The sequence below is a fragment of the Enhydra lutris genome, unplaced genomic scaffold (assembly GCF_002288905.1).
Source record: "Enhydra lutris kenyoni isolate GAN:26980312 unplaced genomic scaffold, ASM228890v2 scaffoldscaffold7, whole genome shotgun sequence".
Classification (NCBI taxonomy): domain Eukaryota; kingdom Metazoa; phylum Chordata; class Mammalia; order Carnivora; family Mustelidae; genus Enhydra; species Enhydra lutris.
In genome coordinates this window covers 4,932,574-4,958,088 of record NW_019154091.1, presented here as the reverse complement: position 1 = coordinate 4,958,088, position 25,515 = coordinate 4,932,574, and the positions used below count along the sequence as shown (strand labels likewise).

At 34.9% G+C, this 25,515-nt stretch overlaps 2 protein-coding genes across 6 annotated transcripts in view; one reads left to right on the top strand and one right to left on the bottom strand.

Moving 5' to 3' along the window:
• Positions 1-25,515, bottom strand: part of LOC111141988 (ankyrin repeat and sterile alpha motif domain containing 1B) — a 1,155,119-nt gene that overhangs the window by 847,215 nt on the left and 282,389 nt on the right. For all 5 annotated transcript variants that reach the window (XM_022494890.1, XM_022494891.1, XM_022494892.1 and 2 more), the window contains exon 9: positions 7,152-7,295. In XM_022494890.1, coding sequence (XP_022350598.1) covers positions 7,152-7,295 — 144 coding nt within the window. The remainder of the gene's footprint in view (positions 1-7,151; positions 7,296-25,515) is intronic.
• Positions 1,216-3,304, top strand: LOC111141990 (family with sequence similarity 71 member C). The gene is made up of 2 exons (XM_022494904.1): positions 1,216-2,524; positions 3,191-3,304. Exons 1-2 carry the CDS (start codon positions 1,910-1,912, stop codon positions 3,302-3,304), a joined length of 729 nt encoding a protein of 242 aa, XP_022350612.1. The 5' UTR covers positions 1,216-1,909.

The following is a 25,515-nucleotide window of genomic DNA, read 5'->3' as shown; positions in this document are numbered from 1 at the left end:
GTGGGGGGGGGGTGGGATTATGGACATTGGGGAGGGTATGTGCTATGGTGAGTGCTGTGAAGTGTGTAAACCTGGCGATTCACAGACCTGTACCCCTGGGGATAAAAAGATATTATATGTTTATGAAAAATAAAATTAAAAAAATAAATAAATAAATAAATAAATAAAAACATAAAATGTATCATGGCTGTAAAAATAGACATTGCTAATAAAAATAGTTTTATTCTTCCCACTAATAGAAATTATCCTAATAAAAATAGAAATTATAAAGAAAATAAAAGTTATATCACCCAGAGATAAGCACTTTAAACATGTCTTTGAACATACTTTCACATGCAAACACACACACAGATGATCTTACATACACTGAACCACACATACAACACTTGTTTGAAATCTTTTATGCTTTGCTCTTTATCTTTAAGAAAAAAAATATCAGGGATATCTTTTCATGTCAAATAGGGAACTACATAATGATTTTCATGACTGCAGAGTACTTTATCACAGAATACTCCATAATTTATTTAACCAAACCCCTATTGTAAAATATTAATCTCATTTGTGATCTTTTTTTGTTACAATAAACCTTGATAAATACCCCATACTAACCTATTTACCAACTTGTCCAATTCTTTCTTCAAGGTAAATTTCTTTATTTTTTTAAGATTTTTATTTATTTATTTGACAGACAGAGATCACAAGTAGGTAGAGAGGCAGGCAGAGAGAGAAAGAGGGGGAAGCAGGCTCCCCGCTGAGCAGAGAGCATGATGCAAGCCTCAATCCCAGGACCCTGGGATCATGACCTGAGCAGAAGGCAGAGGCTTAACCCACTGAGACACCCAGGTGCCCCTCAAGATAAATTTCTACAATTAATTCTAATTGACTACAACTAAAAGTAATGGATAAGAGAGTGTGTATATTTTAAACTCATACCTAACAGAAATTTTACCGAAACCTTTTGGAAAGCAATTTACCCATATATTAACATCCTTCAATGGGTCCCTGGGGCAAGGGGTTGTGCTGACCTAAGGTAGATAGGGCGGAGTAGTAAGGATGGGTAGGGAGCGGTGGAGAGGACAGTGCCCCTGCTCTGAGGGAGGGGCTGTTGAGCAACAGAGACAAAGGGGTGTGTGATGGGCACAGGTCACAATGGGCAGGAGAGGATAAAAGGGGTCCTGTGGGGTGGTTTAAGCCTAGGTGGAGGCTTCAGTTTGGGAAGAGAGGAGCAGTACAAATACAACTGGCAGTGAGGTTGTGGAATCCAAAAAAGCAGAGGCTACTGTGAACCAGTGTGTCAGGCTCAAGAGGAGGTCCCCTCCCCACTCCAAGTGAATACCAACAACTACACGCCTCAACATCTGCACACTCTGACATCTATTGGGACCCCAACATCTGAGCACCTCAACATCTGTGCACCCTGACATCTACTGAGGCCTGGATCTCTTGCTCCTCCACATCTGCATACCATAACATCTACTGGGCCCCAACCTCTGTGGGTCTCCACATCTGTGCACCCTGGCATCTACTGGGGTCCCAACGTCCGTGCACCTTGACATCTACTGGGGCACTGACTTCTACTCCTCTACATCTGCACATGGTAACATCTACTGGGGCCCTGACTTCTCCACTCAATATCTGAGCACCCTGTCATCTACTGGGTCCCTAACACTGTGCACCCCAATATCTCCATGTTCTAGGCAGAGCACAGTCTGGTGCAGGTGCAATTGTCTCTAGCATTGAGCAACTGGTAATCAGTAACCCCACCCTGTTCTCAGTTACTCAGACAAAAAAAGCCTGCAAAAGACCACTGCTAATTCACCTGCTAGAGAAACCAGGGAAATAGGACACCCTCCCAAGTGTGGTAAAGTGTGGAGGACCCCTAGGAGTCCTTCCTTGGTAAAAGATAGCCATGAAAAATCAATCTAAGTTACCACATTACACAGCCCAAAGCAGCCCCGCAATGGGTACGTTTAATACCTCCATGGGGAAACTGCAGCAACAACTGTATAAGGGGGAATATACGATATTCAAGTATGCCCCAATGTTTGAGAGTGACTTTATACAGGTCAGTAAAAAAGGAGAAGTGATCGACGTGCACAACCGTGCCCGAATGGTAACTGTGGGCATTGTTCACACAAGCCCCCACCTCACACTACCTGATGTCATGTTGCTGGCCCGACCAGCTGCTATCTGTGATGACTATAACAGACATGGTCCTGCCACCCAAGAAAAAGGTTCCAAGCCTTCACAGATCTTAGAGCTAACCAGACTGTTTCCCTTGAAGTTTGTAACAATATCCATCCATAATGGTAAAAAACAACAGCTCCGCCTGAAGCTTGCCACTGGCCGCTCTTTTTACCTTCAGCTGTGTCCTCCTTCTAATACAAAAGATCTTTTCATTTACTGGGAAAACCTTGTTTACATTCTGAGACCACCAGTAGAGGCTTACAGTGGTTCCCAGGCCATCCCGGTTGGAGACACGCTGGACATAACTGGGTTTGAAGAAGAGGACAATAGCCCAGAGGTAAGTCTTCACAGATACTCTAAAAGATGGGGCCAGGGTGCTATGGGAGAGCAGCTCAAAGTCCTGCAGAGCCTTTGGTACCGAGGTTCACCTAGAAAATTCATTACATTTAGATGGGTTCAGGGCCAAAAGAGCCTCCATTTGGAGGCCATGTCTCATTGGGGAAGTTCTGGGTGTTGCAAAGTGTTCCCCAATGCTATATTTCAGATCTTCCTTAGCTGTTAGCAACTCTTAATTTCACGTCCAATACTATACTGCCATCTGTGGCATCCTGACCATAGCCTCCCCACCATATCTCTCCATGATCACCATGTACTGATTTTGTATACATCAGATATACAGGGATGTGCTTGTGAGCATTGTTAGTAGCTATCAGAATATTAAAGTGCATGCCACTTAGCCAGCAGAAATACTAACACAAGTGTACAAAAAAAAGTATATGAGGATATTCATTCATGAATTATAATAATGTGCTGGCTGGCACTGGAATTGTCCAAGCAAAACTGGAATGATCATGTGGTCATTGTGGAAACACTGAAGAGAAGGATTCCTCCAACAAACAGGAGATTGAACTTGAGATCTCAATCTTATTATAAGCTCTCATTGTTTCGCTATAGGAATAAAAGGTCTCACTTTCTTTATTTCACTCGTTTGTCTTTCCCATAGACAAATGTCATTCATTTCTATGGAAGGGATCAAGATCAAGTTGACATCAGGAGTCTTCACATGAACCCTGAATTGTTTGGGACCACCTCTTATGGTTATGCTGGGGAGGAATGAATTCATCATGCCTCCCACACTTAACTGCATTCAACAGTTCACACACTTCTGCAGTCACAAAGCCTACAGTATCAGAGAAAAGGGCAGGGATGGTGACAGGAGCAGCCTTCACAGATTCAGGAAGAAGCACCGCTAGAATGGTCATAGTGGGAGCATTGGACATGTCTTAATATTGTTGTTAGCAAGGGCTGTAAACCCTGCTTATACTCAGAGGTTACTTTTAGCACATCAGTAGGAGCTACTGACCTCTTCCCAGAAGGCAGCATAAATATGGTGATTCCAAGAGCAGAAACTACTGGCAAGCCCATTGCAAAAACAGCTAACAACTCAGTATTGGGACCCCCTCATTACAAACTTACAGAGTGAAGGCTACGTGAGTGAACAGGATGGAAGCCAGAGGTTTCCACCCAGCAGGACTGACTCTTTAGGAAAAAAGAGTTTCAAAGTCTTATCCTGCACGTGGTGCAGAGGTGGACATCTCATATAAGACTGTGAAGGAAAGCAATATCATCCATCCTAATACAATTCAACTCAAATTCTCTGCTCTAATAACATATGCTCTATTAACAGGGAAGGGTAGTAATAAAAACAAATGGCAATTTCTGATCAGGCTCTGACCTATCTTTAACTTTCCCTTAACTTGATATTTGTAATTAAATGCACAGATGAGGGTGCCTGGGTGGCTCAGTGGGTTAAGCCGCTGCCTTCGGCTCAGGTCATGATCTCAGGGTCCTGGGATCAAGTCCCGCATCGGGCTCTCTGCTCAGCAGGGAGCCTGCTTTCCTCTCTCTCTGCCTGCCTCTGTCTACTTGTGATCTCTCTCTGTCAAATAAATAAATAAAATCTTTAAAATAAATAAATAAATAAATAAATGCACAGATGACAGAATAAATGCTAAAGATTACTCTCAAAGGCCCTCATCCATTTTTCATCTACATGTATTAACCAAAAAAATTCTAAAATCCCCAAAATATAACACCAGGGACAGAAACAAATGGTGGTGATTATTTATTATAAAAATATTATTATCAGGAGTGTTGAAAAACTATACTTTCTAGAAAGGGATTCATTTCCCCAGTCTTTATTCTTGTTTTTTGCATGACTTAAATGTTATTTAACTGCTTTGATACTAAAGTACCCAATATATTGTATAAATCTTAATTTTAATTTCCTGATGTTATTTAAATTCTAAATTTCTTTGTAGATATTTGGAATTCTAAATAACATCTTGTCACAATGGAAGAATAAAATGCCATATTAAAACTAGGAAAGCAGAATAATTAGCTAAAACTAGAATATAGGATCAATTCAAAATCTAGACAAAAACTAGGGTTTAGATAATCTTAGAAGTGTAAAATCTACAAGATCAGCCAGTGTTCTAATTCTGCAAGTAAAAAATCTAAGATTCTAAATGTAATACATCACATAGTTTTAATTAAGTCTGAATTTTCATAATCCTCATGTTTCTGAAGTTTAGCACTATGCTTTGAATATAGATATCTGATACATGTGTGTTGGATCCAGTTACATTAGGAGTTATAAATGTGAAATAAATATATTTTATTTGAATCCAACAAATCTGAGTGTACAGAAGTTTGCATAGCACTATACTAATTCCACTGATCACAAAGGCTCCTATACCAAACTGTAAGGTAATGGTTTTTCTTGAGACCTTATATGCACAGTGGTTGGCTTAATGATTTTTATTTCAGATCTAAAAAAGAAACTTCAAAATAAAATCCTGTTATTCATGAAATTTTAAGAAAACTTATTTTGAAGCTGGCCTACAAAATTCTAAGTTCAAAGCTATTGCAAATTGTAGGACCAATTTACATTTGATATGATGTCTCCAATGTCACAAAAAATGTATTAAATTTTATTCTAAGTATACACACATATGTTAAAGGAGAGTCCATCCCCAAATTGAGAACTTTAGTAGAAGTCCATATGAAAATATTAATAAAAGAATTCTATTCTTCATTCATTACATTAAATAGAGTAAAAAAAACAATATATCTCAGATAACTTATAGATGTAATACAGTAACAATTAAAATACTAATAAGGATACTTTTATAAAATATAAATTTTTAATAGTAAACAATAATGTCAGCTAATTAATGCAATCATGATTTCTCCTGCATTATATGTAAAAATACCAAAACTGAGTCATATGGTCTTAAAAATAGAACAACAGAATAAGAGATTTCAGAAGAAAATCCAAATCAAACAGGGTGCAATATAATGAGAGAAGTGGGAATTATCTCTAGATGAGGCGAGTTAAACAAACAAAAAAATGAAGAAGTTTAAAGAATTTGATAGTTTAAAAAATGACACAAAATACATTCATATACAAATTAAGGGGGAAATTAAAGGTGGTAAATGTAACTATTAAAAAATTGTTATTTGCCAATCTTCACCAGAAAATGACCAAAGAAAAATATCTAGTATTAAAAAGTTATAAACCAAAATCGTTACTACTGAGCCTACTACCAAGCCTAATAAAATGAAAAAAGTAAATATTTAGGAAGGTGGTAGAGAAGTAAATTATAGTCATATATTATTGATGGCTCAGAGTCCTAGTACTTTATCTTATAAAACAAGTAAAATAGATAAAAGCATTTGATTACTAGTAAAGTCTTAAGCAGATGAGGTTATATGAATAGAATAAAATCTATATTTCTTTGAGGAAACTCTTTGAGGAAATGAAACTCCCAAATACACATATTTGTTCATTATTCCACTCAACTACTACTTACTATTGACAATATACCAAGAACTATGTTGGCCTTAGAAATAGATGTAATACAATAATCTCTATGTTTATGGAACTCATGGTCCAGTATATATTGATAACAATTCTGTAATAAGTAAGATAGTGTCTTAAAGTCCTAAAAATAGTTCACGTTAAAGTGAAGAGATTCTTTAAGCAGTATATGTTTATTTGATTTTCTCTACAATAAATTAATATTGGAAGTTGAGTGGCTCTGGTCAATTTGTGACATAAGACATGAAAAAGTGATTTTTTTCTTAGACATAATTGCTTCATACTTGAGGCAAAACAAAATATTTTTGAGATGTAACGCTATTCTGGACAATTACTGCAAATTATTATCTGTCCAAGACTATTTTTCCACACATGCACTACGTAGTTAGACATACATACCTTTGCCATTACACTGATTTTGTATTAAATGTTTCTTCATATTTTCATTGTGGCATTGAATTTCCCAGCTCTGGATAATTTTACTTATTTTTGAAACTCCTCCATAAGCTTGTGGTCCAAAATACACAATGGTAATTTGAAGGTAATGCAATAGAATAAAACTGACTTAACAAATAGTGAGATGGTTTCAAAATTATAGTCAATATTTTAGAGTTTTGGTCTCATTTTTGGATTGTCCTACATAATTTCAATGATGAACATTATTCTACAATGTTTCATTGTGCTAAAAAATCAAAAAAATCAGTGACAATGCTTATAAAGAGCCCTTCCATGTTTCCTTGAAAATCATTTTCTATTATTTTAATATAAATTGTAATTGAAAAAGCATTCTTTAAATGAACCATTTCTGGATCATAAATATTAAAAATCTCAAAAACAACTCAATTTTTCAGGAACTAGCATCATGATCAAAATAAAACAACCACATAAAATGATATAAAGTATATGTTTGAGTGTGCACACATGTACAGCAAGTTAGATAAACTGACCTTTAACTGAAGAAAAATTACAAAATGAGTAAGATGTTTATTAGATTTCCAGGAAGAGAGAAAAAAAGATTTCCTTAAAAACATGGGCAAGTATTTTTATATTTTACTACATCTTGAGAAAAGCAAACCATTACCTGTGCAAGAATGGGGAAGCCAAGGTTCCTACATCCGTTACAAGGAGTTAATGCTTCCCAGAGTCCTGAGGGCCCACAAGTGTTCTCATCATCATCATCATCTTCCACTTCTCCTGGTGACAAATTTATTGTAGATGAAGTTCTCTGAAATTAAATTTATATTATACCAATATATTATCTGAATGTTATTTAGATATCTTAACATCAATTAAAAATTACATTATTTTCTTATAGTGTATGTTAGCAAGCAAAATCAGCTTAATATTCACCATAGTTATGAGGCTGTGCCATGGGACTAAGACAAAAACTTGGATAACTCAATTTAAGTTGAATGTTTAAAAAAAACTGAATGTGAAAAAACTGGGTGAGAAAGACTATTAAGATTCAAAGTTCATAATGAAAAATAGACATGAAAATGACCCAAGAAAATATCTCAGCAGCAACAAACTAGAGAAATCTTATCATTTCTAAATGCAATCAGAGGAATAGAGGGAAAATACTTTATTGAAATAAGAATTGCTAAAAGCACATTTTTTTCCACAATGTCTCCTTTTCAAAAAAGATGAACTTCATAAAATTTTATATCGTATGTGTAACGGGAATAATACTTTAAAATTAACAATAGGACTTCAGTGTTGAACCATTTGTAAAAATGGTCTAACATGCATAAGGACAAGGACAACAGGAGAGAGATTAGCAGAGGAGTAATAACAAGAAAACTTTAAGATAATGATAAACAAATGGATAAACAGATTAGCAGATGAGTAATAACAAGAAAACTTTAAGATAATGATAAACAAATGGGTACGAATTACCTGATCTAGCAAACTTGAGAAAACTGAAAACAAAATGTCTACAAGAGGAAAAATAAGCAGCATGTTTATTCATGGCTCAGTGCCACCAAAGGGGCTTAAGAATCAGAGAGACTGACTTTCCATGAAGATGTATGTGCAGGTGAGCTGCAACAGGATAGACTCAGACCCACGTTCTCAACTGGCCAAGGAACTAAACCTTCACCACTGACAAAAAAATTGGAGGTTTATTTTCTGGTGGCATTGAAACAAAGAGATTAGGAATTCTAAAACTCCATGCACAGTTAACAGAGGGGTGTCTCTGTAAAAACAAAGAAAATAATTGAATGTCTAGTAGTTGTAGCTTCCCAACCCATTCCAGTGCCTGCCCACATTTGCCCCAGATAATACGGCAGCTAGGTTTATATCCCCCAGGCGGGAGATGACAATATAGTCCCCTCTGCAGAAACTGACCTCCCAAGAAAAAAAGATCTGTAAGTCCCTAGTAAAATGATGGGGTCCTATGCCTTAACTCTTACTGTGAAGCCCACCTCTCAAAAAATCTCTACCCAGATAATCAGTTTTAGGTAAATATGAACGAGAATCCAAGCCATCATCACACATCTGAAGAAAGCCTTTAACAGAGATAAAAATTAATATACAGAAAAAAGTTATAAATAGTATCCACAAATAGAAGATACTTGCATCCATGAAAAGAGAACAGAATGCTATTAAACAAATAAATACCTAAAACTAAAACCCAATAGAAGGTGAAAAATAAATCTGAGGAAATCTCCCAGAAGATAGAACTAAAGATGAGGAAAAATTAAAAGTTAACAAATCAGGGATCAAATTAAGAGCTCCATGTAGAGGTAGAAGGAAATCATCAAAGTAACAGTGCAAGGAATTTTGCCAAAACTGATGAAAATTCCATATTCAAAGAACCTGATGAATGCTCAGCAAACTGATTTTTTTGTTATAAAAAAAGGTAAAAGTCTTCAGAAGGTAGTGTTGGACACATACTTACATATTGTGACTATTGAAGTTAGTGAAAATACTGTATATATTAAATTGTAAATGGTACCCCCTTGACTGCCCCAGAAGTTGTGACTTTAAAATATAAGACTTTAGGGTGCCTGGGTGGCTCAGTCGGTTAAGCATTCATCTCTCAATTTCAGCTCAGATCATGATCTCAGGGTCACGGTATCTAGGCCCATGTGTGGCTCCTTACTGAAGACTCTCTCTCTCTCTCTCCTCCTGCGCCTCCCCCATCCCTGTGCTTGTGCTCTCTCACACTCTGAAACAAAGAAATCCTTAAAAAAATAAAAGACTTTATTTTTCTACATTCACATCTTAAATTTCCCTTGATCAACTTTCAATAACTGAGAAATCATAAACTTAAAAAGCCCCATAAGCAGTTATAGCCTGTAAGATACAATGATAATAATAGCTATAACTGATTGAGCATTTACTATGTGACACTTTTTATTTTAATTCTCACAAACTAAGGCACAGGGAGGTCAAGTAAAACTAAGATCAGAGAGCTGTTAAGTGGCAGAAAAAGGATTCCAATCCAGACTGCCTGACTCCAGAGCTGACACCCTTGACCACTATGTTACATTGTTTCTCATTCAACACAATATCCTGTAAATAGGAGGGCATGTATTGCATGGAGCTCTGGGTGTGGTGCATAAACAATGAACATTGGAACACTGAAAAAATAAAATTAAATTTAAAAAAATAAAAAATAAAAAAAGAATAACCAAGCTGACGTAATTGCAGTTCAAATTTTTTAAAAAGTGTATTTGTTAATATATTTCTGCTATATGATGACACTCCTGAAAACAATTTGCTCTCTGTGATGACTAAAATTTCTATGATTTTGTACATAGTCACCCATCTTTTCATGAAAACACATTTCTGAAATCAGTAACAAAAGGTGAAAATCACAGGGATTTTTCATCCTACAGACATCTTGGTGAGAAAATCTTGGGGCATCTAAAACTTTAATCTAGCAAGAGCATCTATGTGTATGGTCAATGCTGTCTACAAAATAGAATAAAATAACCAAATAGGCCTCTCCTTCACCAACTCATGATCAGTTTGTTTGACTGTCAATGTTGACATGGCATAGCACCATAAATCATTACATTCATGGTAAGAATTAACATTTCACAAATTAATCAGTTCTTTTGTATTTATGTTAACGGTACTATAATTATTTGATCCAATTTTACAGGGAACTTCCTCTATCTTCTCTCCAGAGAAACACCCTGTTTATGTGTCTTCTTTGCTCATAAATTACTTCACATTGTACGGTAAATAATACCCAAATTCCGCAAGGTTCTATGGTAAAACTATTTTTCAACACTTTTACTTCCTCTACTATACCCTAATCATGTTCGATGCATTTATTCATGCCTTCCATCTTACTTCTCCATGCAGCATATTGTACTGGTAAAGAGTTCAGGCTCTAAAATTTGTTTTGAATTTTCAGCTTGCCTACTTATTAGCCTACTTATTAGCGTGATTTTTGTCAAATATGACCATTGTCAGCCTCTCTTGCCTTATCTACTCAATGGAAATAATATAAAAGAAATCTCCCTCGGAATTTTTTTGATAATTAAATAAGGTAATGAATATAAAGTGCCTGACACATAATAAGGTTTCAATACATATTAACTACCATTTTAGCTATTATTATCTTATGAGCCCACTGATTCCTCAAAATACAGCTCAGATTCCACTTTTTAGATTTCCCACAAACAGAAATGATATGGCTCTCTTCTAAACGTCTGTAGCTCTTTGAGTGAGTTTGAGTATTATAGTATTTCACATAGACCTTGAGATGATGGATGGCATAGTGACAAAGAGAAGCAGATGTGACATCAAATAGATATATATATTTAAAACACATCTTTGCTGTTTTCAACTGTGCTACTTAGAGAAAATCGCATAATCTTATTATTCCTAGCTTCTTTATCTGAAAAGTAGGTAAAATAATAATTCCTACTTGACAGGGTTGTACAAGGATAAAAATTAATTGCATGATAGTGACTGTCACGTGAAAAATAGTTATTTTTATTATCTTTATCCTGAAAGAGTTGTACATACACACACACACTCACACACAACTTATTTATCCTAGTTAACTGTAAGTTATTTGAAAGCAAACATTGTCTTATTCACATTTGTATCTCTTATAATGTGTATGCATTATAGAATTTAACAATTATTTATTGAATGAATTATCAATGAATTTCAAACTATCATTTTCACTTAACTACCTAAAAAATTTTACTAATATTAAGGGGTATATATAATTTCATTGTAAATCTCACTATAGTTACTTTAGTTTTATTTTATATTAACCATTACCAGCTGCATTAGCAGAAATAACAAAATTTATCAGTGGTCTAATACTGCCCCCTAAAGACAGTATATAAATTAGCGGTGTAAAACAACAATTTCCACATGCTGCTTTACAATTTAAAAATGCCTGGGAAAGGTTTTTATCAAACTAAATATAATCTTCAATTTCTTATGAAAAGAAAGCCACATGAACACACTTAAACTTGGGAGTTTCCTTTATTCCAAATGCCTTTGAAACTTTTTATTGGAGACCCAACTGTGTTCCTAAAGGTCCAGGAATTCTTCCATAAAATATAGACCTAAATTGTCATGATTTAAGCCTATTAACCTTCTTGGTTAATACATAGTAATTATGTGGATGAAAGATTGGACCAGTTCTACATTGTCACAAAGGACTAAAGTCATAATACATAAATATCATGGGGAGACAAATTTGAGCTCAAAGAAAAATACTTCTAAAATAATTACATCAGTCTAACATTAAAGAAAGCAAAAAAAAAAAAAATGAGCATTGTGCTGTCTTCATTTTTAGAATTACAGGGTGGATGTGTGTGCCCAGTTTTTAAAGCAGTTTAGATTATGTTTTCCAGGGAAGGACAAGTCTGAGAATTTATGAATTGACTTTCTTGAAAGGATTATAGTTTCACTATTTCAGTTCTAAATCATATTTTTGATATGCCGCATGCCAGAAAGAATCTACCTGTTCTGGGGGAAAGGAAAAAAAATCCTATCCTACTATCTGAAGATAGCTTTCAGAACAAGTTATCACTGAGAAAGCCTTTTTGGTTTCATTTTGAAGTTAAACAGATGCTTTTGAGCATCTGTCAGTTCTTTGATTTCTGAAGTAAGAATGCAAGCACGGTGCATTTTGAAGGCTTTGCAAACCCAATGGCTCACTCCCAAACCCCTGGGTATTCTTTGTCATTCTGGAAGTGAGAATCTGTAGCAGAAACTGTCATGTCCCACAGTGTCAGTAGGCGACCTGGAGGAGCCAGTCCAGTCCAGCTCTGAGCACCTGGGCATTCCCGGCCAGAGGTAATCATGGTTCGGACTACAGACTCTGCTTGATGCAGACGTAATCATAACAGATGTAAAACTCCTTAGCAATCAAGTAAGTTGTGTGCTTTCTATTTTACATAGGAAATCGTTTTCAGATTTTTTAAAAAATTTATTTATTTGACAGACAGAGATCACAGGCAGGCAGAGAGGCAGGCAGACGGGGTGTGGGGGAAGCAGGCTCCCAGCTGAGCAGAGAGCCCGATTCGGGGCTGGATTCCAGGACCCTGAGATCATGACCTGAGCCAAAGGCAGAGGCTTAACCCACTGAGCCACCCAGGTGCCCCAGGAAATTGTTTTCTAAAACTAAAATACTTGAGATGCCTGCGTGGCTGTCTTTGGCTCAGGTCATGATCCCAGGACATTAGGATCAAGTCTGCCATTGGGCTCCCTGCTCAGCGTGGAGTCTGCTTATCCCTCTGCCTGCTGTTCCCCCTGCTTGTGCTCTCTCTCTGAGAAATAAATAAATAAAATATTTAAAAAATTTTTAAAATAAAATACTTCAATTGTGAGAAAATGCGACCTCGGTTTGTATTAATTAGTTTTTAAGGAAATGCAATAATCCATGAAATGTGAATAAATGGAAAGTAAACAAAAAAAGTGGTTTCAGATATTGAATAACCCAATAAAGTAGCATTGGGATTTCCCCTGTTTGACAAGTGAAGAAGCTGATATTCTTACAATGTTATTTAATTTGCAAGATCATCCTACAAATGAGACTAAATTATGATCCAAGTCTTCTGACTCTAGGCGCTATAATCTTTCTTCTACCATGGAACCAAACTCCTGATAACAGATATTCAAGATGTTCAAAATATCCACAAAGAAAATTTTTTTCTGTCATAGTTTATAAATGAAGGTCTTTACTTTTTAACTCTAAAATTCTAAAGTCCATGCAATTGAAATGAAGGATTAAGGACCTGTTATGATGCCACAGAGCCCCTTTACATCCTCACCCGTCAATTCTCTAACGGATATCTTTATAAACATGGCAGTGGTGGGGCAAAGACGGAGGATATCTATGTCCTGTCTAAATGTCACTGGAGTAAACCTGGGGTGCTCAACTTAGCCAGAATATAAGAGAACAATGTATGGGTGGGGAAATGGAATGATGGAATAGACAAGACTGTTGTTCTTCCTACCAGAAGTACAAAAACCAAAATGAAAAGTAGGACAAACATCGAATTGAACTGTCAATGCAAAGGGACCAGACAGAAAGACAGACTCCAGGAGGCAGGCAACCATCAGAAATGGAGGTCCATACAAAGGAAGACCATTTGGAATAGGAGTCAGCAATCTGGACAGCTATGCAGCTAAGTCCCAAGTGTTTTTGTCTTTGTTTTTCAAAAGATGAAGCTGATTTATTGATTTTTAATGAAATTCTAAGTAATACATGCTTATTATAAAACAAGTTATTCAAAATTAAAAGTTGTTAAAGGAGAAAGTGAAGTTTTCCTAACCTCATTCTCACTGTAAGCACTCAGTGCCTATCTTTCCAGATTTTGAACTTGTCTGATGATTTTGTTAGGATAAATTCATAAATATGTAATTGTATTTCAAAAAGCACAACCATTTTAAACTTTGTATATACTGCCAATGTTGCCTCTAACTTACTCTCCACACAGTGCACAGAGAAGTTTTTATTTTTTTAATATGAAAAAAGAACATGTTACCCTCATCCTTAAGAGCATTCAAGTTTCATCATTCTTTAAGTAAAATGCAAAATTCTTTATCATCCAAAATGCTGGATATGACTTGCCCTCACCTGCCCCTCTAGTTTTGTCCCCCCACCATCCTTCTTCTTCCCCTTTGCTCATAACATTTAAACACACTACACTGTCTCTTTCCTGGAATATATCTAGCTTCTGCCTACCTAGAACTTCACTTATGAACTTCACAACTAACAGTCTCCCAGGATACATTCTCTCTTCTTCCATTTGTCTTTAGAAACAGAACACCTAGCCCTCTTTTTCTATAGTTATAATAACAAACCCTTTTAGTTGGACATATGCCTACCTTGAATAAAGACTTTTCCCAAGCTCCATTACAGGTAGGTGTGGGCAAGTGATTAACTTAGTCCCTTGGGGTAAAAGAAGTGTTCTTAAAGTGATGAAACATGTCCTTCTTCCCCTGCTTTCTTTTTCTATTGATGGGGATGCTAATGAAATGGCTGGAGCTGAAACAGTCATGTTGAACCATGAGGTTTCCTTGAAACTAGAGAACATACACAGTGGAACAATAAAATAGAATAATCCTGGATTCCTCTTGCTGATGAGTACTACCAGCCTTAGACTGCCTAGTCTAAGCTTTTCATGTAGGAGGGGGAAAAAAATCCTTTTAAAGATATTTTAGATTTTCTGTTCCTTGCTATTGTACCAAATCCTAAAAAATAAATTGTGGGAACATTCTCTTCTCTTATCTTCATCAGGATTAATCTTACTTGTGCTTTAGGTGTGAACTTAACTCCCTTCCTCTGGTAGCCTTTCTTGATCCCACAGTCAAAATTAATTTCCTTTCTTACGTGTTTTCACAGCATCCTACTTTTTTTAATAGCAATTATCAAAATATAAGTTTACAGTTACTTGTGTGATTTTGGTTCAATATCTCCTATTCCTACTCAGTTACAAGCTGCCTGATTGCTGAGATGTCTGTTGGGTTAGCTACCACAAGCACTGTACTTAGCACAGTGTCTGAAACATTAAAGACCTTTCCATTCCATATGTGTTTGATGAATAAATGAGTTAATGAATAAATGCCAGCTTGCCTTCAAAATTAACATGAGCATTCACACCAATTTAACTATAACCCAGATCTGAGTGTACTTTATCTTCTGACTCTACTGAATTCACTTGCTTTCACCGTGTTTGTCCTATATTCAAGCTAATGTAGAACTCAGCATCTATTGATTTCATTAAAGAACACATTCATACATTTCCCCTTCCACAGAGAAGTGCCTAGTTTCTTTGATGTCTATTTCCTCCCATAAGTTTATTCCATTAGCTCTTTGAATTCCTCTCTTTCATTATGCAGAACAATTTAACTCTAGTATACATTTCATCTCCAAATTTGCATAGCCAATCCCATTACACAGGTGACTTCACACAGGATTATTTTTTTGTCAACTTGGAAGACAATAGGAAAAGACAGATTGATAATATTTTATTTTTTATATTATTTTTTAAATTGGGGAACTAAGGGATATGGTGAGAGAAAGAAAATTGTAAGATATTAAGCTGGCTTATTTATAAACCGAAACTATGACAGGGCCAGTGATCAAACAAATACAGGTCAGTGATCATATTACTCAAAAAGAAGCAGACTTGGTTTATCTTAAATTCAGTCCTGAAAAAAAGATCGCACACCACAATTTAATAATAGCAATGCTCAGAAAATTTAGTGTCAAAAATAATACCTTCATCAGCTTATTAACACTAAACATCTGTTTAGTTTTCTGAAAATAACTTCAATGCTACCCTAGAGTAGCTTTGCACTTCAGCCATTCCAGGTTAGTGAAATTCACCAAAGCTGCAACATTTAAGTCCTCTGAAAAACAAAATTTCTCTCGGATTTATCTGAAGTTACCTGGGAATGCTAAATAGCTTTTATATCTGCAAGGAAAAGAAAGGAAGAAGAAAAACAAGTCTTCATGCCAATGAGCACACTGAATCCACCTCTTACGATCCACAACACCAAAATGATGTTACTCTGTACAGTGGTATTTGGAACTAGGAGATTTGCAAGTATCAGAAGTATTTCACACTTTCTGAAGGATGGACTTGCTAGTAAAGCAATTATTTTTAGTTGTAAGAAATATTTAAGAACAGATTAAGGAGAGCCAGAAAGCCCCCAGCTAGGCACAAAGGTTTCAGAGACTATTTCTCTTCTCTAAATCCCACAGTACAGATGGTGCTGACAACTCAGTCTACTGTTTTGAACTATCTGTTAGATGTTACATAAAGTGTATCTTATGTTTATGATTATGGGACCAATATTTTCTATTATTTGTGTAACCTGAAAAATGACTAGCACAATTCTGGACACCTTAAATGCATGTAGTTGTGACTTGACAGCTCTGGTCCTTTCTCATTTTTTATGTCTTCTTTAAACAACTGTAAATAGAAATGCCCTTTAAACAAATGTAATATAAAAAATGCTAATGTGCTAGTTCCATACATACATAATGTATGGAGATATGTATATGTTCATGTGTATGTGTGTGTGCATGAATGTATTGGACTAAAAAAACAGAAAATAAAAAGTATGTTTGATCAGGAAAACAGGCCCAAAAAGACTTTTAATAATCTCATAATCAAAAGATAAAAATTGTCCACTCTTAAATAGCAATATTTTACCATGTTCAATATGTAATAATAACATATTATTTGCCATTCCTCACATTTATATTTTATATACTATTCTCTTTATTATACTGTATTTTCATCCATTTTATGGGGAAGCAGTTGCTCGGTTATATGAAAATAAAATTTTTGAAAAGCAAAGAATGTGATTGAAAATATATTAATTAAGCTGACATAAAGTAACAAAACTTACGACTGAAGCATTTTACACTGAAAAGTAGATGAATACAAATTAGATATTAAGTTTGCCAGATGAGTAGAAAACTGATTAACTCTAGGTCATAATGACACTAAATCAAAATAGGATAAATAAAATAGGAATAGAAATTGGGGATTTTTCACAACCTGTTAATATTATATCGCCAAGGGTAGGTTAAGGACACATCATTGCTAAGAGATGTGGAACAGATGGTTTAGACTAATGATTTGATACTACTGGATAACTTCCATGATTCACATAATTGGTTGGAGGAAATTACACAATAAGCAGTGGTCTTCATTTTATTTTTAATATAATATTTCTCATATTACAAGAGAAAGTAATTTCTTAACTTTATCATCTCACAGGAGAATGGAAATAAAAGACTAAGATCATTAGTTCAGGCCCATGAAAAGCTTAAAGCCACAGAAAGTAAGACTAAAATACTAAATAATGTTTTAAAAATATAAAAGATTTTAGATATGTTATTGCTTGTAAATTCAACTGCAGGATCAAACATTCTTTTAACAACACTAGACAAAACCCTGGGGAGAAAAGAAAAAAAACTTAGGAAGTTAAAACATGCATGGAGAACATAACAAAGGAAAACTGTAAGTGGTCAAAAGAACAGCTGATACAGAATCTTTTAAATGCACTCAATTAGGATGTCTTTAAAATGCTTATTTGCAAGTACTTTCATTAATAATTACTAAATATTTATTAACATAATGAAATAAAATCATAACACCTCTATGCAATGCATGTATTACTAACTGCTATGAATTAATAGTACTATTGTATGGTATTTGGGGTTCTAATAATAAAACACCTTCACTTACAATGCTTTTACTTACACAACTTTAGACCTAATGTGTCAACTTACATAAAGAGCTATGAAAATTGAAATTCAAATAATTACAAATGAACAAGTCAAATTTTCTTTATAAATAATAGTGTTACAACAATTATATATGTCTAAATAATCCTTTGCCAATCAGATCATGCAATCAACAAAATCATAGGTTTTGCAAACATTAGGAAAATAAATCTCAAAACATCTTTGGGGATAGATATGATTTCCTTTTTTTCCAGTTTATACACAAAGATCATGCTAATCCATAGAGTGATGTATGTAAAGGTGAAAGATGTATAAAAAACTGGAATCTAGTTCACAGTTTGGTCACATCATTACTGATTAGATAGCAATTAACAGCAAAAATATATATTTAAAGGTGTTTTAAATATTTAAAAATCCTCTGACTCATTAAAAAAGGATTTGAGGGGCGCCTGGGTGGCTCAGTGGATTAAAGCCTCTGCCTTTGCCTCAAATCATGATCCCAGGGTCCTGAGATCAAGCCCCACATCAGGCTCCCTCCTCAGCAGGGAGCCCCCTTCCTCCTGTCTCTCTGTCTGCCTCTCTGCTTACTTGTGATCTCTGTCTGTCAAATAAATAAATAAAATCTTAAAAAAAAAATACTTGTTAAAAAATAAAATAAAAAAGGATTTGTTAGAATACATACAACAATGTAATATAAGAAATTACAACCCCACAGAAGGTATTTTTGTTGTAAGATGTGTGTGTGTGTGTGTGTGTACATGTTAAATATACCTGGTGAGTCTGTTTTCCAGTGCAAAGAAGTTAAATTGTTTAATAGGGTTTTTTAAAGCCATATGTCCTGATAGAAACCTTCTAGGCCTGTGTTCTTGGCTTATAATAAACTCATGCTCAAAATAACTTTAGATTTAGGTTATTTTCCAATTCTAAGAGCATTTTCCTCAATTTCACCAGCCACAGGGAACAGGATAGTGTGCATACGAGAGAAAGGAAAGGGTCTGAATGAAATCTTGAGAAGCAAACTCTTGAAGTTAATTTTTCATCTCAAGGCCCAACTTTGACCTGGTTGATTTAAAGTCATAAACATATTATCTAAAATAGAATCCTTTCCCAGGGGTAACAGCTGGTAAAGAGGGAGGTCTATATCTTACTTATGTTTGTACTCCTAGTATCTAGAGTAGTATATGGCACAGAGTGGGTATTTGAACGCTGAATTTAATATGTTTCTTTTATATGTTCAACACACCCAATAAATTTTTTGATTGAAATATTTCACTAATTTACACTAGCAAAGAAACTCAAAACTAATGTTTTCTCCCTGATAAACTACCTTTAAGTAATAATCAGATTAACTATACTTGAGTGTCTTAAAAAACCTCTTTCTTGAGATAATTTTTTAAGTAAAAGAGAACTTTCCAGAGGCATCAGGACAAGCTAAAACTAAATGGCAATATCCTTTAATCTGTGCAACATTCTTGCCATCTGCCAGCACTTAATGAAATTTCCCAGATCCAAGATCAAACACCTGAATTGAAATGCCAGAGCCACATTGTGTCTAGTCCTGGCACTAAACCCATGCTGGATAAGTCATTTGTCTGAGATACTAAGTGGGATGTACTCATGACAATCAAAAAATCAGCAATTTCTGATTTACCAGATGTTACTGTGTAGTCATTCCCCAGTCTTCCACAATGATCACTGTAATTGAGAACTAATTTCATCTACAAGAAAAGAATTTTTCTGTTCCTCAACTATGGATTTCTATCATCTGAAAAACCCTTTCAAGGACACATAGCTCTGACCAAACAGAACTGCTCCAAACAGATCTGACCCTATACCTAATTAAATCTGTCACTTACATCACAGACAGTGCCATCCTATCATTACCTAAAGTCAAAGTCCCTTCCTAGAGCAGCCTATATCTAATAACTGGCCAATGAAATCCAGTTATCTTTTCCCAACCTAGGACAACTCTGAAGGGCCATTCCAGCTTCAGAGCTCCCTGTGATGTTGGCCAACCCGTAAGGGACCACCCAGTGGGCTGCAACTCTACTTTCTCCAGTGAGGTCTGAACCACAGTCTTGTGGAAAAGGCCTCTCTTCCAAGTTTGTCTTGCCTTGGGTACTTTCCCTCAGCCATAAGCTACCTTTACAAAATGTCGTCTTAAAATCTTTTATGTCAAGCTTCGTCTGTTTGAATTGCTATGTGATATCTGTCTCCTAATGTGACCCAGACTAAAACAATACCTTTTAGCTTCAAGCATGTGCCATGGTTGAAAGCAGAAATCAATGAATGGTGCTGAATCCTGGAAAGTTCAGTCAGTTACTGAAAAACAGTCTGAAGAGCTGGAGCTTTTCACACTAAACTATATATTATTTAAGGTACAACATTTTTCAAAGGACAGAAAAAGGTATTTGATTCCCTAGCAAACTCTAACAAAAGTTAAAGAGCTTAACTTCATTCTAGAAAATATCTCTTTAAGTGGATGCTTAGTAGACATCACAAATTGACTGCTATATCAACCTATCATTAAAAGTTTAGATGTGAGAGTGGAAACTTATTAGACCCAAAAGAAAGATGGGATTAATAATATCAATGACCAATTGGAAATATAGGGTCTAAAAAGCCTTTACTTCATTTAAAAATGAGCAAATGGCGGGGTGCATGGGAGACTTAGTTAAGTGTCTAGTTCTTGATTTCAGCTCAAGTCATGATTTCAGGGTCGTGAGATTGAGCCCTGTGGGAGGCTCCATGGTGGGCATGAAACCCTGCTTAAGATTCTCTCTCTATCTCTACCCCTCTCATTCATATGCTTGCTCTTTCTCTCACTCGCTGTCTCTGAAAAAAAAAAAAAAAAGGAACAAACTGCAAAAAGGCTCTCATGGAAGGAGACTATTAAAAGATATTGTAAGGAAACATAAGGAAAGGAAATAGTTTCTAGGATATATCTTTTTCTCTGAAATTGGTTTTATATAAGATACAAAAATATTAGCAAATATATTTAGCATCTTTTAAAACATTCAAAAACTAGCCAGTATGAAACTGTGCATAAAAGAGGCAACATAGCATAGCTTTCTCCCTTTGAAAAGTGTTTACAAGTAGTCCTTGGCTGGTCACTGGGAACTTGGGATTTCTGAGGAATTCCTGTCACTTGGACAAGAATGGCTGACTGTGCCTAAATTGTTTCTGAAGAGTGATTTGTGCTGACAATTTGATTTCCTTCAGGGAGTCTGGGATTGTCGTACATACTAGGGTGTCTACATGACTAGCCCCCAGGAAAGATCTGGGATCTGAGTCTTAAATGCGCTTCCCTGTTTGGCAACTTTTCACAAGTGTTGTCACAACTCGTCACTGGGAGAATTAAAGGCATCCTGTTTGACTCCACTGTTAGAGAACCCTTAGAAGCATGTGCCTGTTTTTTTCCCAACTTCCTCCAAGCATTTTTTTCCCTAGCCTGATTTGCTTTGTATATTTCCCTGTAATAAATCATTACTGTGAGTACAACTATTTGCTGAATCCTGTAAGTCCTTCTAGTAAAACCTGGAGATTACCTTGGCGACTTTCAACACAAAAACATCAACAGAGAATGACAAGAAAAGAAAAGGCTCAGATTGAGACAAAGATACAAATAAAACTGGTTGAAATAAGAAAAGAATGGATCATAAAATTCTTTTTGGAAGTCTCTAAGAGCCAAATTGATGTCACAAAATGTCATTTAGTGTTTTGATCACCAAATTAAAGAAGCTGGCCCAAATCCACAGAAGAAGGACAAAAATTTGTCAGAAAATCTGGTCCATCAGAAAAATCAAGAACACTGATCTACTCAAAGAACAGATAATCCTGAATGAATAAGCCTCAGCAATGAATATAGAGGAAATCATCAAAAATAGAATAGAAGAAAACTCTCTAGAATCAAGAAAGATCTGGTCTACAACAAATGCCTCAAAAAATTAATGGAAAAGAATTGTGTCCAGACATATCTTGGCAAAATCTTTTAATTCTAAGAAAAAAGAATAAGCTCTTCAAGCTTTCAGAATGAGCATTCAGGTTGCCCACTATACTAGTGAGAATTCTTGGATACAAATAACAGAAACTAACCTGGCTAAATGAAGCAGAAAATACAATTATGTAAGTATTGGATAACTTGCAGGATCAATAAAAAGCCTAAAACTTCAGGCAATAAGAAGACACCACTGGAATCTCAACTCTCTTGTAACCGTAGTAACCAGTTTGGAGATCTTTGCCAATAGGAAGGTTTTCACATCCTAAGTACCCAGAAAACAAAGAAAACTTTAAAAATCCAATATCTACCATATCTACCAAGAGAAAATATCATGCTGACTTTATATTTTTGCAATATTTGCAATATTAAAATCATCACATGATAGAAAATGTCCACAGATTTTTCAGGGTGCAGAGTTGTAACTCAAGAATTTTATGCCTAGTGAAGTTACCAGTTGCACTTGAATACAAAACTTAGGCAAGTCAGCTCTCATAAACAATTCTTGAGACAACAAATTTATCCCAGCTGAAGATAAATTCTATCCTATCAAGAAACAAGTTAAAGGATCCAAAACATGCAACAATGCAATATAAAGGATAATTAGTGAATATTTAACTCAACTAAATAAAATTCTAAATATAATATTGTTTGCTAATATGGTTATAAAATTGAAAGTAAAAGCCAAAAAAAAAAAGGTTTATAGGATTAAAATAACTTTTATATTAAAAGGATTGGAGTTTCAGATTTAATTAACAACATCTTGAGACGGTAAATAAGACAAGTTAAAGGAAGCTAAATTTCTCATCATACTAAAATTTGTAGTTTTGTTCTTAAACTTGATAACTGGAAAAATACATCTTAAAGAAAGTATTGAATAAACTTTAAGACAGTAACTATTAGGGGCACCTGGTTGGCTCAGTTGGTTAAGCAACTGCCTTCAGCTCAGGTCATGATCCTGGAGTTCCGGATCGAGTCCCACACCAGGCTCCCAGCTCTGCAGGGAGTCTGCTTCTCCCACTGACCTTCTCCCCTCTCATGCTCTCTTTCTCTCTCTCTCTCTCTCAAATAAATAAATGAAATCTTTTAAAAAGTAAAAAAAAAAAAAAAAGACAATATTAAAAGTAAAATAAGAATTTCTATATTCCAATTCACTATAAAAACAAGGTAATAAAATGTAGCCTATGTAATGAAAGGCAAAAAAAAAAAAAAAAGGGCAGCAATAAAACACCAAAGGTATATAAGAAACCAACAACAAAAATAAAGATGGGAAATATTAATTATAAATACAGCTGAAATACAAGGTTTTAAATAGGCCTAATTATTGTATGCCAAACTCAAAAAGTATAAAAAGCAATCCTAAATATTAGGCTCTGAAAACTACCATTTATTTTGTGATTAACATATATGAGACATGTGGTAAGTTCTAACTGTAAAAATTGTGATTTTAATCAAACATCAAAGTATAAAGCAAAATTGTGAAAATACAAAGATAACAAGTAAATAATTATGAGAGACCACTCCACTCTATTGTCAATCTATAAAGATATAGAAAGCAAATAAAATAAAACATAGTGATTGAATAACAAAATTAATAATGAAAATTATTATAAAATATAAAAGGTGTAAAAAGGTGTAGCTGCAAAGAAAAACCGAAGTCTCTTATTAAACATTTATGGAATGTTTACAAAAATTTACCTTAGAATATATCATAAAAAATCCCATTCCTTAAGAGGATAAATTTGATTTCCTCTCATTATGATGTCAAAGCAAAACAACTAAAAGAAAATCTCTAAAAATTACTAAAAAATATTAAGCCAAAAAAAAAAAAAAAGCCCACCTACTCCAGATTTCAAAACATTATTTTAAATACTTAAATGGTAACTATAGGGCTAAAGAGGAGGGATGAAACTGACAATAGTTAAATATTGTTTACAGAATAAAAACAAGAAAGAAGTTGGTATGTTAAAACCTATAATAGGGACGCCTGGGCGGCTCAGTTGGTTAAGCAGCTGCCTTCCGCTCAGGTCATGATCCTGGCGTCCTGGGATCGAGTCCCACATCGGGCTCCTTGCTCGTCAGGGAGCCTGCTTCTCCCTCTGCCTCTGCCTGCCATTCTGTCTGCCTGTGCTCGATCTCTCTCCCTCTCTCTCTCTGACAAATAAATAAATAAAATCTTTAAAAAAAAAAAAAAACAAAACATATAATAAACTGCAAAGAAGGGGCGCCTGGGTGGCTCAGTGGGTTAAAGCCTCTGCCTTCAGCTCAGGTCATGATCCTAGGGTCCAGGGATTGAGCCCCGAATCGGGCTCTCTGCTCAGCAGGGAGCCTGCTTCCTCTCTCTCTCTCTCTCTCTCTGTGCCTGCCTCTCTGCCTACCTGTGATCTCTGTCTGTCAAATAAATAAGAAAAAGAAAAAAAAAACTGCAAAGAAAAGCTCAATGATAAATTTAGGTTAAATCAAACATTTTTGCTATTAAAAATGAGTGAAATGATTTACATCTTAAAATCCTAAATAAAATAACAACATGAAAAATCCAATAGCATATTTAAATAATAATACAATATGGATTTAAACTGGGAATGCTATGGATCAAATAAAATGTAAATTGTTTCAATATATATCAAAAAGTTATTTAATAAAATGGAAAAAAAAATCCCTAAAGACATCTACTAAACTACAGAAAAAAGGATAGTTAAAACAAGAATCAACAGTACATAATAACATTAAAATTAGTGGGAAAATAACAATTTCCATCACTGTCGCTATTATCTAATGTCATTAAACTTCTTGCCAATGCAAAAGTCAAGAAAAAGAGTTCATAAAATTATATCCTAAATGATAGACATATAATTATGAAAATATCACATTATTTTCAGGTGAAACAATTATATACTTATAAAACTTAAGAAGAGCAGCTGAAAATTATTATAGTTTAGGAGGGTATAATATGACTACTGGTTATAAAATAAACATAATAAACAGTCTTTCTATATATAAGAAAACTTCCTAGAACATGTAATAGAAAAAAGATATGATCCCAAAAATTTGAAATTCACAATCAAAATAGGTGACAATAACCTTAATGGGAGATGTGGAGGCCTTTGGTAAACAAAGCTGTGAGATTATAAAACATAAAAATACATCACTGAGAGACAAAGGAAAACTAGTTCAAAAAGAGAGATACCATAATCTTGATTGAAAAGGCTGAATGTTCCAAAGATGTTAAATCATCCTCAAATAAAGGCCTATTACTTGTAATTACAATCAAAATTCTATAGTAAATTGAGGGCTGAAGTTGTCCATATATAATTATATGAGACTAGAACTGTACATAACAGATCATAAACAATAAATACTTTTTTTTAAGATTTTTATTTATTTATTTATTTGATAGACAGAGATCACAAGTAGGCAGAGAGGCAGGCAGAGAGAGAGAGGAGGAAGCAGGCTCCCTGCTGAGCAGAGAGCCCGATGTGGGGCCCAATCCTAGGACCCTGGAAACAAGACCTGAGCTGAAGGGAGAGGCTTTAACCCACTGAGCCACCCAGGTGCCCCAACAATAAATACTTTTTAATGAATGGTTAAAATAATAAATTGATCTCTGTTGGATTTGAGGGGAAAGGTAGCAAAATGAATAGAAAGTTCAACAGAATAAAGAGAAAAAAATTAATTATGAAAAAGAAGATAAGTACTATAAAAGGTGAAACATTAGTACTTGTGCAAAGATTATAGAAGAAATAGTACTAGTTC

What these genes read in the sequence shown, in the direction of transcription:
- LOC111141990 (XM_022494904.1), top strand. Translation starts at nt 1,910, where the DNA reads ATGAAAAATCAATCTAAGTTACCACATTACACAGCCCAAAGCAGCCCC. An exon ending in AAGAGGACAATAGCCCAGAG is followed by an intron (nt 2,525 to 3,190) that starts GTAAGTCTTCAC and finishes TCTTTCCCATAG; the next exon opens with ACAAATGTCATTCATTTCTA.